We start from the raw sequence: 16,176 nt of genomic DNA on the forward strand, positions 1-16,176 counted from the left end.
AAAAATCAAATCAAATCATTGGTGCAGAAAGGAAAGATGGGATATAATTTGTGACTAAGTAGCCACGTGTGGAATTGGGGTTTTGGATGGGGTCCTCCACACTTACAAACGGTGGTTACAATATCGTCACACTATTTTTTGGTAAAGTCAAAAGTGCTCTTCAATTGATAAGATAACTATATTTTCAAGTTTTTAGAATTTACATGAACTGATAAATTAATTTTATTTTTTTGAAGAAATATGTTAATTTATATATCTTATTCTTATATAATATATTTTAAAATATGATATATTATTTATTATATATGAAAGAAATAACATACCATAACGGCTAATTTTCCAGATAATATGCCGGAGCACTGGGGGCAGCTTGAGTTGGTTTTTAGCTTCAAAAGGCCAATACTATGCAATTTCAAGAGTGAATGGATTCCAGGGAATGTGATGGGATACGATAGCATTAATTTTTGGGAAATTACGGCTACGTATTACTAATTTATAACAACAACTACTCTAAAATATGGATACTAATATGTAGTGAAATTCATAAATAAAATTGAGTAGAAAAATGAGAAGTAGTGCGTCCTACGTAGGAATATGATGGGAGGATTTTGAGCCCTGATGTATATACAAAGTAGACGTAGGAGTGAGTGTTTTCACACTTATTCTTGTCCTATATGGAAGTTTATTAGTTAAATAAACTCCGTATATTGAGTTTAAGGAAATTAAAGTGAACATGGGGTTGTTCGATATGTGCGCTGTTGTTGATCGCTCGGCCCAGTTTTGTGTGTTAGACTTAGTCTCAGTATATATATATATTTTTTTTATGGCAAAAATATTTGAATTTATCTTGTATTAACCTGAAACTGTTAATTTATAGCACATGAAACCGCTGGTGATTTCTAGCTATTTTTTTATCATTTCAGGAGACTTTTTATGCTCGGATTTAATTATGTACTTAATGCCTTGCTGCTGCTAAAGTCTATAAAAAGTTGGTTCACCTTCACTGCAAAAACACCACCACAACCTGAAATCTCCTCTCTTCTCTCTTGTTTTTCCTCTAAAAAGTTCGAGCATTTGTTTTTCAAGTTTTCTGAAAGAGAACCTAATATATTTTGAATTGTTCTTCGGTACAATGCAATGCTGAAAGAACAGAATTGTCTTATTTTGGAAGAAATCATGTAGTACCCAGTGTATTAGAATACGAAGCGTCTAATTTTTTCAAGGCAAACAAAATAAATTTTGTGATTAGGTTGGTAATTTATTTTCGACCAGGAGTTACTATGATACAACACTCTTCTAAGTTTTCGATTTAAATTTCTATTATAACAACATATCTAACTGATTTTTATTTGTCTCAACGTGTTTATTTTATGAACTGGTTTCCAAAACTAGTACTATTATCTGATTGATTTTCAAAAATTGTTCTATGATTGCTTAAAAAGAAAAAAAAAAAGATATTTCCAACAAGAAATTACTATTTTACCTTTGTTGATGTTTTCTTTTAAAGAATGTTTGAATAAATGCAAAAGAAAATTTGACTACGGGAAAAGTAAATAATTCATATGGCATATTAATCTATAAAAACATCTTAGAAAAGTCTAAAATTACAATTTATCATCCAAAATGATATTTTGATTAGTTCACTTTGATGGAAAGCTAACGTAGGCTAATAAAATAGGCTCGTTATTAGACAAACATTAAAATAAAAGGGATATTCATAATTTTTCAAATAACAGTGAAATATTTTTAATAAGGTGATTGTAATATAAGGAAAGTGTGTTGTATGCAATAAAAAACAACATTATAAAACTTCTATCTCCTGCTAATCACTTTATACCATACATGTGGCTAATGTAAATGTATTACAGGGTATTCAATTAAAATTTATTTAAAAAATTTTATAAGCTAGTATATTTTATGAAATATTTTTAAAATTTATAAGATACTAGTAATGATAATTTTGTAATTAATTTGAAAAAACTTGTGGAGATATTCGAATAAGTTAGATAGTTTTTACATTTTCTTAAAAAAATTATAAGCTCCTAATATTTTATTTTTATATTTTGTAAGCTCTTCTTCGGAAAAAGAATTACTAGACATCTTATAACATTGTACAAACTCTCAAACATCTTATAAAACATTTAAAAGAGATCATAAGCTCCCTCAAACACCCTCTTAGATTACTATACTAGAGAAAGCAAGCTCTGATAAAAAATATTTTGGGTGGAGCAGAACGTCGAAATCGTGTAGCCGGACGGCTACGACTCTAAAAAACTCAACTCTACAATGTCAACACTTGAAGCGAGGGCAGATGGACAAAACGATTATGAGAATCAAAACGAAAAAAATAGCAAATACTACGAGTTTAATCTTCATATTCTCATACCACATCTTTCTCTTCAACTTTGTCCCTTGAGTCCTAAAATCTTGTGCCTGAAGGAAATTAAGACACAGAATATGAAGTATCACTGTTCTATGTAGAAAAGACTAAAGGATCTCTTATTCGTCAAGAGGATTTAGCAAGATGTTTTGATGAGTTTATAAGCTTTTATGCTATTATAGATTCCATATATAGTTCAAATCGAAAAAATAAGATCTTTCAACTGACCTGTGATCGGAGATTTTCAGTTTTATCAACGAGTAGTTCAATCTTCTCTCCACGGTCAAGAACCTATGTAATACAGAAATACAGTTACGAACAAGAGCACGAGCTTAAATAAGCAACAGGGAGTCACTATTAAAAAAGAAGAAGAGAACATTAATGATAAAAAGGGGATAATTTTAATATTATAACTAATTACATGCATTAAGCGACAAGAATTAATAGTGGTAAAGAATCTTACTAACAACAATTGCTTTGTGTTGTCAATATAAATGTCACTACTTTTTTACAATGTAAAATTATGCATAATTTGTGTCACTAATAATTATTAGGTTTAATTGTATTTTTAATCTCGTAATTATAGTCATTTGTCATTTTAGTCCTATAATTTGTTAGAATGTAATTTGATCCTTCACCAGTTTCGAATTTCACAATTTCAGGACATTGGTCAGAATTTTTTTCAAAATTGGCTGAAATTATGATGTCGCTTTTCATCCAAATTTGTCCTAAAATCACAAAATTGAAACATGTGAAGAACTAGTTTACAATCTTAACAAGTTTCAGGATTAAAATGCAATGATTATATTATAATCAGATACAAAATATTATCACTAAATATATGTTTCGAGCGACAATTTTAGGATTTACTTTGATACCTGCACTATAAAAAATATAACATTTAACAATAACTAATTATCATGATTAAAAATAAATAATTATAATACATAGTTACTGATCACATTCACACAATATCTGTCAATCGTAGTTTTTATGGGCATAACTAAAATGATAAATCAATTAAATTTTTATATTAATTTTATTTAATCATAGTCGATAATAATCCGTTATCACGACTTTTTCTTTTGTTGCAGCGGGTAATAAAAGCTTTATGGGGCAGGGGAACAGTGCAGGAATCTCAACATATATGTTACCTTCTCAATATTTTCCAACATCACACCTTTTACTTCAGACACCTGAGCCTTCACTTTAGCAAGTTGGCTAATTTCTTCCGGATGCTCAGTGCAATACTTCATATGCTCTTTCAATTTCGGTCTGATATAGCACCAAAAGGAGTTAGGGTGTATTTGGGTGACATTATAAGCTTTTAAGACATCTTAAAATGTTTGAGAAATTATAATATGCTATAAAGGATTTGGTACTTTTTTAGAAAAAGATCTTGTAAAGTGAAAAAATAAAATGTCAGGAGCTTATAAGATTTTTTTTAAAAAAAAATAAAGAGTTTTTAATTTATTTGTAAGATCTTAACAAGTTTCTTTAAATTAAGAGATAATTATACTCTCAATCCTCGAGGTTTGGTGTTATGGTACGTATATCTCATGTGGTTTGAAAAGTAACATTTAATACTCCTGAAGTTTGTTTCTATCTAACAAAGAGATATCACCATAAATCAAAATTTACCGAATTTGCTGATATAAACAAAAAAAAAAAAAATAAAAAATTCTTTTTACCTTCGATTGACTTATTACTGATTTATTGTAGGTCAAATACATATTTTTATGACCAATTACCCTTATACAACTTCTATATTATTGCACATGGAGAAGGTATATCTTTACCGTTATAAGGTTAATTTAGTTAGAAAATTTTTGTTTGACTTGCAATAAATTCAGTCGAGGATAAAATGTCAATTTTCATTTAGGTTTTTTGTTACTATTATGAAATTCAATAAATTTTGACTAGGAGGGCCTATTTTTTAGACGAAAGCAAACCTCAAAGGTATTAAATGTAATTTTTTCAAACTACAGGAAGCCTATACGTAATTACACCAAAACTTAAAAAAGTGGAGTGTAATTATTCCTTAAATTAACTACAGATTTGTTATTGCTAACATTTTGTAAGCTCTATATTCTTATTTTATCCAAAACATTCCACGAACTTATTATTAAAATAAAATTTAAAATCTTATAAACTTTAAAAATAACTTATAAGATGCACGAACTTGTAAAATTTTTTAAATAGATTTTGCCAAACATCCTCTTAGTTGACGATTGCCCATAAAAGAAGAAAACAGAGAATACTGACCCAAACTCCTTCTTCAGGCCATTGGATTTTGCAGCTGAAGCTTTCCCTCCGCTGTATTTCTTGTTAAAATCATCCTTGACACGCTCCAAAAACGCCATCGGTATTTGTCTACCGGCAGATTCAATAGCAACGACGCAATAGGCTAAGAGAAGAAACATAAAGTATATCCAATCATTGGTCCAAACACTAGAAGAAATGTAATTTTTGTTTATACTTAATTATCAAGTTTAATTATACTCAAACTCTTTTTAAATTACACTTTTTTCCAAAAAAAAAAAAGTCTTGAAAATTACACTTATTCCCTTTTCGAAAATTCTTGATTTACACTTGGCCGACTTTCGTTAAGCTTTGGACAAAAAATTATGATGTAAGCAAACAAATAGTTAAATAAATTTTTTATTTTGTCCCTCATTTAATATTCTCATATATATTTTTATACTTATAAAGGGAGATAAATAATATACATATAGAATGTGGTTAACATCATTATATATTTTCCTTCATAACTACAATTCATTACATAAAAATGTTAAATGAGGGTAAACTTAAAAATTTATGTAAATTTTTTTTACTAACATTAGCATCTTTCATTCAATTCATAACAAAAGGGGTCATGTATAAAAAATGAATATTTTGAGGGGGTGTAAATGTAATTTCAAAATTTCTTTTAAAAAAAGTGTAATTTCATATTTTCAAATGAGTTTAAGTATAATATATAAATAAATATATTTTATACTTATACATATAATATCAAATATTTACAATATTAAGTATATATAAGGGTATAAATATAATTTTAAACAAACAAAATAAAAAAAAAACATCCATGTAACACACCAACCACGTATTTTTGCTCCATTTTTGGGGAAAAAAAAGTAATTTATTATTATTTTTTTCATAAGAAATATTTTAAACATTCGGGGTAAATCCCATTTAACACATATATTCTCGTACGCCATGTACATTTTTCGATATCACGAAAAAGACCTTCATAACCTCCTTCTCGTCCAAATCCAATTTCAACCTTTTACAACAACGAATATTTAGTAATTATGTGTAAAACACACACACACATGCACATATTTTAGATAGGCAATAAGCAATAAATCAGTATACAAACACATATAAAATGATGGGAAAAAAACAGATGAAATCAAACTCGATGGCACGTGTGCATAAACAAAAATAGAAAGTAGGGTCATACTGAATCCATTTTCCACAAGGTAATTGAAGGTGTGGCCATCACAATTGTACGTGAATTTGTTGTTGGAAGCAGGCAGCTTCTGCAAGCATTGAGCAGCAACGGAGGTGAAATTGCCGGTGAATTCGGTGTAATCAGCCAGAATCACCGTCCCCCTCGCCACAAAACTGTAGATCAACGACTGCTGACCCATGATGCAAAAACCGATTCCTCCCTTGGTTTTTTTCTTGATTATTGCATGCGTCTGATGTGATTTCTGAAAGGAAATAACCCCAAAATGCAAGAAAAAAAAGGAATGAAGAAATTAAGATGAGCCGATCGAAATTGGAGAGAAATGGAGATCAGTTGGGGTTGATGAAAGAGGAGGCAATGGGGGGTAGTGAAAATGAATGGAGGAGAGGAAAAATGGGAAGAGAGATATGGAGCTGTGTGTTTATATAGACGAACGGTTGAAACGGAACGGGTGGGAGAGGAAGGGAATGCGTGACTCTATATATATACCAAACACACAATTACAAGTGTGTGTGTGTGTTCATGCAACCATAATAATGAAGTTGTACTTTCATCCCTAAAAGGGTATTAAGTAATGAAACGTTTTGCTCAAGAATGCACATTTAGATTCTTGCACTTTAATTTTTATTTTATTTAAATTATATATATAGATGTTTCATGTTTTGTTTAGAGAAAAATATACTTAATAAAATACAAGATGCGATGATATTTTAGGCTTAATTGCATTTACCGTCCCGTATATAAAGGATAGTGTTAATATGAGGATTGTAGATAGAGAGGTTGGCATTTAATATTATGGAATTAATTTTTTTCAGCAATTGCAGGACTACGGAAATCGAATTTTAAAAAGTGGTCTGAATTTGTTGAGGTGGCCAAATTTAGAATTTTTAAAATTGGGGGAAAAGCCGGTTGGGCAATTTTTTTGCTATTCATTCGCCGTATAAGCACTGATGTAGAAAAATTTCTTGCCACATAAGCAATGACATAGAAAAAAATGGAAAATACGTTCTTATTTGGGAGGTTTTAGACTTACTGGATATTTTTTTTTATCTTTTCTCTGCCACATAAGTACTTATATATAAAAATGAGGTAAAATTACATAAAAATAAACATTGAATTTTGTTTTATACTAGCTTCCGCAACATGCGCCTATGTGTATATAATAAATACCTTTACAGGATTGTAAATGTATTATAAATTAGAAAAAAAATATAGAACTTAATATATCAACTTAAAACAAAAGTAAAGTTAAAAAAATCAACTTAAATATATTATCAAAGCAATAAAAAAAATTATAAAGCCCACACTGAGTCTGAGTGTTAGCTTTAAAAGCAAAAGATCAAAAGAGGGGATTCGACGTTCGATCCATACTTTCGCATAACTATCTTCTCCCTCAAATTATCAAAACAGAAAAACACACTATCTTCTCCCCCTCTTCCGCTGCATTAGATTTTGTTTAGCACTATTTCCTTTATATATAGTAACTGCTGTTCGTACCATTTTGACAGAAAAAGAATCCTGGGTTTGTTTCGTTTGGCTCAGCAAGATGCCGTATGAATTGAATGAGCAGAAAAGTAAGTGAGTTTGTTTGTTATCCTCTTTTTTCTTCATTTTTTGGATACCTCCATCTTTTTCTTACCTTTTATCCTCTCTGGGTTTGGGTTTTAGCTTGATACTCTAGTTTAGTTACATGTACTTCTGCGGTGGTTTTTAGGTATATATGCTGCAGTGTAATCATTCTCTAATTATAGCCCGGGTTGGGATGAAAATTAGATTTACAGAATCGCTGATACCGTATTTGTCCATGAAGTTGATCTTGTATTATTTGATCATTGGTGCATGTTAATATTATTTGTAGCAAGATTTTGAGCAGAATAAGCGGAGGCGGGAGTGGAGTAGTTCATTTGAGATATTGGGACCTGGCGTTGTGTCTAAATGCCTAATTAGGAAAACAGAAGTAATGCCCGAACTATATTAATTTGGTCTTAAGCACTGGTAATTGTTGTCTAAGTCTCATAACTCAGGGTTAGTAAGAGTTTAATAGAAGTAATTAAGTGGCTTATTATCGCCTATGAAGAAGACCAATAAAGATGATGACTAGGTTCTTATATGTTTGGTGTTAGGTGGATAGCTGGTAGAAGCTCTACTAGGATGTTACAGACAGTTTTCCTATATAATATGTAATAAATCTGGTTATATTTAACTGGAAAAGAAAGGGAAGAAAGGGTTTATACGAAAGAGGTAGAATTGGAAGAGATGATACAACTTAAAAACGAGGAGAGAAGGAACACAGAGTAGAGAAGACAGAAGATGGAAGGAAACATGTAGGGAAGAGAATGAGAAAACACGAGTGATAGAGGAGGGCTGAGCAAAACAAAAGTAGGAATATAATATTAGGTCACATGTACAAGACCAACTAGGGCATTGGTTGTGGCCTAAAAGATATTTTAGAAAAGCTCATAAAGGTCCATCTATGCGCTAGGCCATAAAGGCCTATTCAAGATCCTAAGTCCTAACGACGCCATGGCATGCTCAATTATCTCTTAAATGTAACCATGTTAAGCTCTTTAACCATTGTTAGCCTACTATATGTATTCCTTGCCCCCTTATCCTATCTAGCTACTAATAGTGGTACACAACTGTCATTGTTCACACATCACGTGTAGATTGGTGGATCTCTCATAGTTGGTGCTGTTGTGCATGCAACCATTTATATGGTAAGACTATGATCTAAAGGAATGCTACCTAGGTTGAACGTTTTAATACCCTGTTATAAAACAAATGTTATTGTATCGCATTAATAATATTTGACATTTTTCATCCACGTTTCTATTGGAAACTTTAGAATAAGAATTTCCTAGGCCATACATGGCTATGACGCATTGCCACGCATATGATGGTGATCGTGAAATATGTATCTAAGACCTTTACCTTAAATGTTCTAAGTCAACGATCGTTGAGATAGGGATATCAATGATTTTGTGGAGACTTGCCCCCAGGTCTCATGAGGATGTTTTCATGGACATTGGTGTAGAGACACTAGAATGTGTGTGTGGATAGTGCTTGTTCACAACAAGTGCACTGAACAACTCAGTAGGAAACTCGCTATTGGGTGGTCACACCGAACTGAGAGTTTCCATACACAAGAATGCAAAATTAGCCCTTTGACTTGAGCCAACATAATGATCTTGTATTAAGTCTTTGTATTTTGATTTATTTTTTTCATCGAGGTGATCATAAAGGGCATGTTTTGGGTACAAACCAATCTGTATGGAGGTAATGACGGGTCTCAAAGAATTCATTGTCTCCTATGTTTTCTTTCTTGGTTATAAAATCCTTGGCCAAGGTATCACAATGGCTAGGCATTTGGTTCCTAGGTCTACCATTTAATCGAGAAAAATAAGGAATGATGCATAGTTATTTAGTCAATAAGGTTTAGACTAATTATCCATGTCTTGGACTCAATCGGCACTATTGATGAAGGGACTTTACTTGCATGGTATTCGTTAGTCTAAAGGTTTGCAATATTCATCTAGAGATAGGTCTTCATTACGTGTTGCTAGATGTCAATGACGACTAATGGGTTCTTGGAATTAAGGGGTTAACTCCAAAGACGACTAATTAATATGATTAATTAAATTGACAAGTGTTGTAATTAAAGTCACAAGAGTTGTGAACCTATAACCATCACTATCGATTAGTTAACATGTTGGTTAATCGTAGGACTCTACTCTTCCTATACGAGGAAGAGAGAAGCAAGCTAGCTACTATGATGCACTAGCGATATTAATTGACTAACTGGAGGGAAAGAATGAGTCAGTACTCTCCAGAGAGATATATCAACACTGACCAACTCCTTGGTTGGTTCAGGGGTATTCTCAAATGGCAAACCCTTAGGTCCCCTGTCTAGCTCCCATTATTGTATTTCCTGGTTCAATCTTCTTGTTCCTAGTTTTCTATGGGAATAAATTGTTATTCCCTTCCTCTATGGAGAAACTACCCTCCCAAGTCACAAGATAACAACCATTCCATTATCTTTTCTTGATTCGAGTCAAGATAAATTTTATCTAAGTCTACTTGGATGTCTAGCTATCAGATTGTGGCTTCATGTACCAAACATTTTTATATCGTGCATTCGTTATTTTTGTTGCAATAATGTGATGGAGAATGGCTGCGAGAAATAGACTTTCATGTCCAGTCTTCTAACTATTTATTGAATTTAACGGGAAAAAAGATAGTAAGTTCTCTCTATTTCTAAGGCAAAGACTCATGCAGACTGAAACAAACAACGGTAAATGAGAACTACCTACTTTGTCATCTACCCATATAGACAAAACAGCTGTGATTGCTAAGAAAGAGGTGTGAACCAGAGGCTACTTCCGGCCCCTTGCACAGGACCTTATGCCCCTAGCTCCATGGGAAGGGCTTGGATTGGGATTCTCCCACGTAAGATGATGATTCAGTGTCGTGTATGGAATATTTCTTTCTATTTTGTGCTCACTTTCACTTTTGAGCGTAGCTTTGTTCTATTCTATTTTAGTTGTATGAGAAAGCAATCGCCCCAAAGCACTCAAAAAAGGGTGTCTTTGGGAACTGCGGTGACAGAACACAACACGCAAATATATTAAGTGCTAGTGTAATAGTTAACGATGGTTAAGGTGGGGTTATGTTATGGCCTTGAAGCTTGGCCTTGAAGGAGCGTGGAAGGAGAAATAAAGAAGAGTTAGAGAGTATTCCTAGTTAAGTGTGGTACATGAAGAAATAAGTAAAGGAAAGACACCAAGGGATAAGGGAGTAGTAGAAGGAAGTGAAAGGGAGCTGTTGAAAGAGAAGAAAGTAATTGAGAAAGGAGGTGTGAACATGCAAGATAAAGTCCACATGGAGACCAGATCATAAAGATAAGGGATAATTATGCCGCCCTCCCCTGAGGTTTGTAATTATATGTAGACCCCTGTGGTTTGGGAAAATTACATGCAAAAAGATTGTTTGTGTCTAAACACTAATATAGATCCCCGCTAGTTAAAATTCACAAAATTTGAATTTGCTGATATTAGAAAAATTGAATGAAAATATATATGTTCTTTCCGATTGACTTATTACGTATTCACACGCTAATGTATGTGAAAGGTATATATTTACCGTTATAAGGAGAGTTTGATTAAGAAAAATATTTGTTTGACCTCCAATAGGTCAGTCAATCAATTAGGATTAAATATGAATTTTCATTCGATATTTGTGCTAATATCAGCAAAATTTGGTGAACTTTGACTAATGGACGGCATCTATTTGTTAGACGGAAACAAACGTCAGGGGTACTAGATATAATTTTTGAAACCATAGGGGTCTGTGTATAATTACACCAAACTTCTCATCCCTAAAGAGAAAGTAATGAAGAAGCAAGAGAAAATACTGAAGGATATATAAGCACCAGTAGGAGTATGAGGAAGAAGAAACGGAAAAGATCTCCAACCGAAGGAGAAGACTCCCACGATGGAAGAGATGTATGGATGTAAGATGAACAACATAGCACACAGGGAGGAAAGAGAAAAAACTTGCAGTATCATAAGTAAGTTATGCGCCTCATAAGCTTTTTATATCTATTTGTTTGAGGACTATGTTTGTTTACTTGATGAGCTATTTATGTGAACATGGTAGAATCTATTTACTTAACTACGGAGTTTTAGTTCATAAAACTAGAGAGTGGTACTTGCCCCACCAGTTAGGATTGAATTTTTCGACAAACTTAATGATAAAGTTCAAACCCAGACCTATGGGCTTGGATTTCAACCAAATGCTTATGAGATACATTAGTAAAAGGTCTTTTAGGCTGTATTGCTCGATGTGTTAGTAGTACTGTGAGTAGATGTAAGACAGATGAAATACTAAGGTGGTTATTTGTGAAACAAAATATGCATAGACTTTTAGAATTGAGTATTCTTATAAATTTGCTATGGTAGCAGCCAGCTAGAAAAGGTTGAACCAGAACTTCTAACTTGGTTAGGTATGCTACAAAGGTCATTAGATGCACTAGGTCTTCTTATCATGTGGAGTAAGTTAAGTGAAAAATTTTGAGGTTTTGTTGCATAATTTTTCAGAGAGGCTCAGACAGATAGAAGATGACCCATTTAGCCAATGCATTATTGAATAATATGCTTGAGCATTTACCCACCTTTTCTTCTGCCAAATGCTCGTAGTTGGAACTGAAAAGTTAAAGCATTGTTGAATAATGTTGATTGCAATCCTTAATTGATAAATGCCGCAGTAGATTCAGGATGATTGTCTCCTGATGCTCTTCTTTTTCTTATTCAGTTAAGTGCCCAAAGTTGAAATCTGATATTGAACTGTGTTTATATTGATTAATACTTGCAGAGGTTGGCCTAGGTCTCATTGGCTTTGGCATTTTCTTCTCATTTCTTGCCATAGTTCTGTTTTTCGACAGAGGATTGCTAGCCCTTGGAAATGTAAGGCACAATTGATGATTCACTTTCCTTAATTTCATCTCCCTTCCCCGCCCAATCTTCCCCCATCTTGTAGAAATTTGTATTATGGGTTCTTTTTTGTCTTTGCCACTAGATATTTTGGCTAACAGGTGTAGCCATTTTACTGGGTTGGCGATCCACATTGCAACTCTTCACAAACCGAAGGAACTATAAGGTATTTGTTGCAGGAAGAATGCATGCCAAAATTCTTAATCAGACATCTTGTGAAAAGTATGCATAAAATGCTATCTACATTTTGGATCTCAGTTCTTGTTCAGCTTTAGGTAGTAATTGACTATTTCGCTAATAAAGGAAGGAGTCTATTAGGTTCACTTGTTCTATATTATTGACAAAAAGTTACTTGTCTCATTACCATAGAACAGACTTATGGTTGTCTGAAAGAATCAATATCATGCAATTGGTTGTTGTGTTTTCCTTTTTCCCAGTATAATTGGTCTATCATGGTATTTGTAGATAAAAACCATTTTGTCTGGTATTTGTTGCTATTAATTACATTTATTAACATCATTAAAAGTTCAAAATGGTTTTAGCATCTTACTTATTGTTTTCTTTTTTTCTTTTTTCGGGTGTGGGGTGCCCTTTTTTCTTGAGGCATCTTCTTTGTTGGTAGATTATGCATGACTCTGGTCTTTTCTGATGTGAAAGTTATCAGCGTATTATTTGGTGGCAGTATGTATTTTGACACTTAGACCTTTTTATCCTTTAGATAAAAGTTTACGAAACTGGATTTGAGGTGGATGTAGATGTACTATTTTTTACTCACGTTCTTTTCCTGCAGGGCTCACTTTCATTCCTTCTGGGGATATTCTTTATATTTGTTCGTTGGCCAGTAGTTGGTATTCTAGTGGAAATATATGGTTGCTTTGTCCTTTTTGGGTAAGCAACCATGCTCGTTTTGTTTCATGTGTTTCCTCTCTTCTTCTATGTCTTTGGTGTTGATGAAATTCCTTCATGTGTTCTGTATTTTTCCTATGTCCTGCTCATAAGTACAATTCTACTGTGATGCAGTGGTTTCTGGCCCTCAATCAAGGTGTTTCTTTATCAGATTCCTGTATTTGGCTGGATTTTACAGTATCCCGCATTGGTGAGTAGTATCATGATAAGCATGCATGTACACATTTTTAGTATGCAGTGCTTTAGCAAATGGTAAAGCCAATTGGATCGAATCAATAGCAAACTATCCTCTTCAGTCTCTACCTAGGATTCATGTATAGGCCTCTCATTTTGGGTTGGAATGCAAAGAAAAATTTAGTAAAATAGCAAACATTTAGTGATTAATTTAGCTTTTATTATTTGTGTTTCTGCTATATCTGTATGTATATGCTATGTCAAAATGATAGCCATCTCCTGGTGCTTGGTTATAGTTTTGTGCTATAACTTTTAGGTTCACTAGAAAGGGCTTCAGCAGTTCAGTTCTGGTCGGCTCATTCTTATGTTTGAGGTCACATCGACCTGCAATATTGCTAGATAAAGCATTAGTCGCTTCACAAGCGTGTAAAGGACTTTGGGTGCTCTTAGTTTTATATATTTTTGGCGGTCACCAACTGCACGTGCCTGTATATGTACGTAGCTAATAGGGTTCCTGATGGAGAGTACTCGATAAAAGGTACTCAACCCCATGCATGTACCTTTTTTAGTTTCTGTGGCTACTACAATTTAAAGGCAAGCCGCAAGCCATCTGCTGAAGTGGACTTGTAGTGAGAACTGCTGGTGGTCCAGATGTCATGCTCTTTCCTTTGATTGAAACTGGACTGAAAAACTCGCAGAGGACAAGGAGGTGGTATTCCAAAATATATGCATCCTCTGCTGCATCGACCTATATGGTTGCTCATTGATTGAATTCCTATAATGTTTTTCTGGTTCTTCTCTTTGATCTTGCATTCTAATATGTTTCAGATTGAGGTTAGGATTAGTGACGCATTTGGATTTCCTTTTGGAGTCTAGCATTTGGCACGGATATACGGTTGGAAAACTAAGACAATTAAATGATGTTGCATTTATAAAATTCCTCCACTGCAATCATAACTGTTGATCCTTTTCCCTTTTAACACATGCACGGACATATATGCAGAAATAGATCCTGGAGGTGGAAACATTAACTCAGTTAGTGGCATCAACATTATTTGCAAACTCTTGTGCCATTCTCCAATAAAAGAAATAAATGGTTCTGAGTGAGATTGCCTATCATATGATTCTTGTTGATTTCATCTTAGATTGAAAAATTGTCCTGCTTATGATTCCTACTGTCTGTATAAGTTAGTTTCAAACTTACGTTGGTTGAGTAATGATATATGCTATTTTCCTGTCATTCTTTAATTGCCCAGTTATGAATAGTCAAAGCTTTTGTATATAAATTGCCTGTCAACCTGTGGATCATGTATCAGCTGTCTTATCCCCTGGAAAGGTGCTGGTTTTACCTCTTAAGTAGTCTATCCATAGAGTATTAGAGATGGATGCATTGACCCATTACATGGCAAAAGCTTCTTATGTTTGCAGTTTACTGGGAAATCAGCTTGTTATGTTCTTCTTCTCTTCTTCTTTCCTTAATTTATACACTTAGTGTCTCACCTTATTGGCTATGTTATACATCTTTAAGTTCACATTCTAATTGCTACTGCTCATACTTGATTCACTTAGCTTATTAATCAGTTGAGGGGGAGCTCTAACTGACTGCTGCTAAGTTCTCGGAATACATGATCGATCCTTGGGATCAGCGCCAACGAGTCATGGAACATGTGCTTCCCCGAAACTTCGAGATCGAGGTAAAGTATCTTGACAACTGGAGGGCCAGAAATTGCAGCCAACATTTATCCGACCAAACGATCTTGGCTTAATGATTCTGTAAACTTATTTATCATCCTATCCGAAGCTAGTCTTGGTGATGTCAAAGAGACACCAGAAAGAATCTCTAGGTTTAAATGGAATGCAGAACCTGGTCATGAAAAAGATTGATTGATCTTGTCATTGATTAGCAGTCTATGTCTACCGATTTGCTTATCAATTCCAATTTCTGTTGTTATCTTTGGGTGTAGGTAAGATTGATTGAATTCAATACATTTGAATACCAATCATAAATTGCAGAAGAAAATAAGTGGAAGAAATAAAATCGAAAAAATGTTTTGTTATATCTTAAATTCTGACATTCTTTCTGAAGAAATTCTTCAGGATTGTTGCAATTCATTGCATGTGATATATTGCTAAGGGAAAATTACATTTTTGGTCCCTCTAAAATACCACTGAAACCTGCTCTTTTTTTTTTTTTTTAAATCTCCCTTGCTTCATAAGTTACAATTTTGGTTCCTATAACTTGGCATTTTTTTAACAAATTACGTCCTTGCCATTAGATTTGAAGCGTTCCTGTGTAGTGAGCTTAGCAATTTCACATCAATCCCTGTCAAATAGAAAAATTGAAATTTCAATAGTAGTCATGATAGTCGAAGCACTCCAGCATAGTAAAAAATATAAGAAAAAACCGTCGAAAATATCTCAAATATTAACACTCAATGGAATATGGGTAGCAGCCTAAACATATATCAAAAACACTCTAAAGATAAACTGTAATTAGAAAATAGGAACAGCTAAAATAGAAGTTCTACAGTAAACATTACAACATTTAATTCAAAATATTGGATAAAAACATCAGCAAGTGAAGAAAATAAACAAAACCTTGACCAGGCGATCTTGTTCGAGTACTCATCATGTGATTCTAACTCGCCATCGACCTGACCCCAAACAACAATTCCCTTTACCTACACAAATAATCGAGAACAAAAATCTAGCAAGGCTTAATCAAATACACGAGACTGTAAAAGTAGCAA

The 16,176-nt window shown here is 33.3% G+C and overlaps 2 protein-coding genes across 4 annotated transcripts; one reads left to right on the forward strand and one right to left on the reverse strand.

Annotated features, from left to right (window-relative positions):
* On the reverse strand, nucleotides 2,110-6,310 carry LOC105158652 (putative vesicle-associated membrane protein 726). The gene is made up of 5 exons (XM_011075473.2): nucleotides 5,850-6,310; nucleotides 4,646-4,787; nucleotides 3,535-3,655; nucleotides 2,609-2,671; nucleotides 2,110-2,433 (listed from the first exon to the last, which is right to left on the reverse strand). Exons 1-5 carry the CDS (start codon nucleotides 6,037-6,039, stop codon nucleotides 2,290-2,292), a joined length of 660 nt encoding a protein of 219 aa, XP_011073775.1. The 5' UTR covers nucleotides 6,040-6,310; the 3' UTR covers nucleotides 2,110-2,289.
* LOC105158653 (vesicle transport protein GOT1) lies at nucleotides 7,186-15,433 on the forward strand. 3 transcript variants are annotated; one of them, XM_011075475.2, is made up of 7 exons: nucleotides 7,186-7,432; nucleotides 11,152-11,424; nucleotides 12,228-12,319; nucleotides 12,432-12,512; nucleotides 13,137-13,234; nucleotides 13,367-13,442; nucleotides 15,008-15,433. In XM_011075475.2, exons 2-7 carry the CDS (start codon nucleotides 11,349-11,351, stop codon nucleotides 15,026-15,028), a joined length of 444 nt encoding a protein of 147 aa, XP_011073777.1. In that variant the 5' UTR covers nucleotides 7,186-7,432; nucleotides 11,152-11,348; the 3' UTR covers nucleotides 15,029-15,433. The 3 variants fall into 3 exon arrangements, with proteins under 3 accessions (XP_011073777.1, XP_011073778.1, XP_011073776.1); XM_011075476.2 differs by lacking the exon at nucleotides 11,152-11,424 and having other exon boundaries at nucleotides 14,996-15,433; XM_011075474.2 differs by lacking the exon at nucleotides 7,186-7,432 and having other exon boundaries at nucleotides 14,996-15,433.

Source organism: Sesamum indicum, linkage group LG3, assembly GCF_000512975.1.
Source record: "Sesamum indicum cultivar Zhongzhi No. 13 linkage group LG3, S_indicum_v1.0, whole genome shotgun sequence".
Taxonomy (NCBI): Eukaryota; Viridiplantae; Streptophyta; class Magnoliopsida; order Lamiales; family Pedaliaceae; genus Sesamum; species Sesamum indicum.

Coding starts and splice junctions, on each gene's coding strand:
- LOC105158652 (XM_011075473.2), bottom strand. CDS start 6,039: ATGGGTCAGCAGTCGTTGATCTACAGTTTTGTGGCGAGGGGGACGGTG. Junction 4,788..5,849: donor CCTTGTGGAAAATGGATTCA/GTATGACCCTAC, acceptor TTCTTCTCTTAG/CCTATTGCGTCGTTGCTATT. Junction 2,434..2,608: donor CTGAAAATCTCCGATCACAG/GTCAGTTGAAAG, acceptor AATTTCCTTCAG/GCACAAGATTTTAGGACTCA.
- LOC105158653 (XM_011075474.2), top strand. CDS start 11,349: ATGGAAGAGATGTATGGATGTAAGATGAACAACATAGCACACAGGGAG. Junction 11,425..12,227: donor AAAAACTTGCAGTATCATAA/GTAAGTTATGCG, acceptor TAATACTTGCAG/AGGTTGGCCTAGGTCTCATT. Junction 13,235..13,366: donor GGTTGCTTTGTCCTTTTTGG/GTAAGCAACCAT, acceptor ACTGTGATGCAG/TGGTTTCTGGCCCTCAATCA.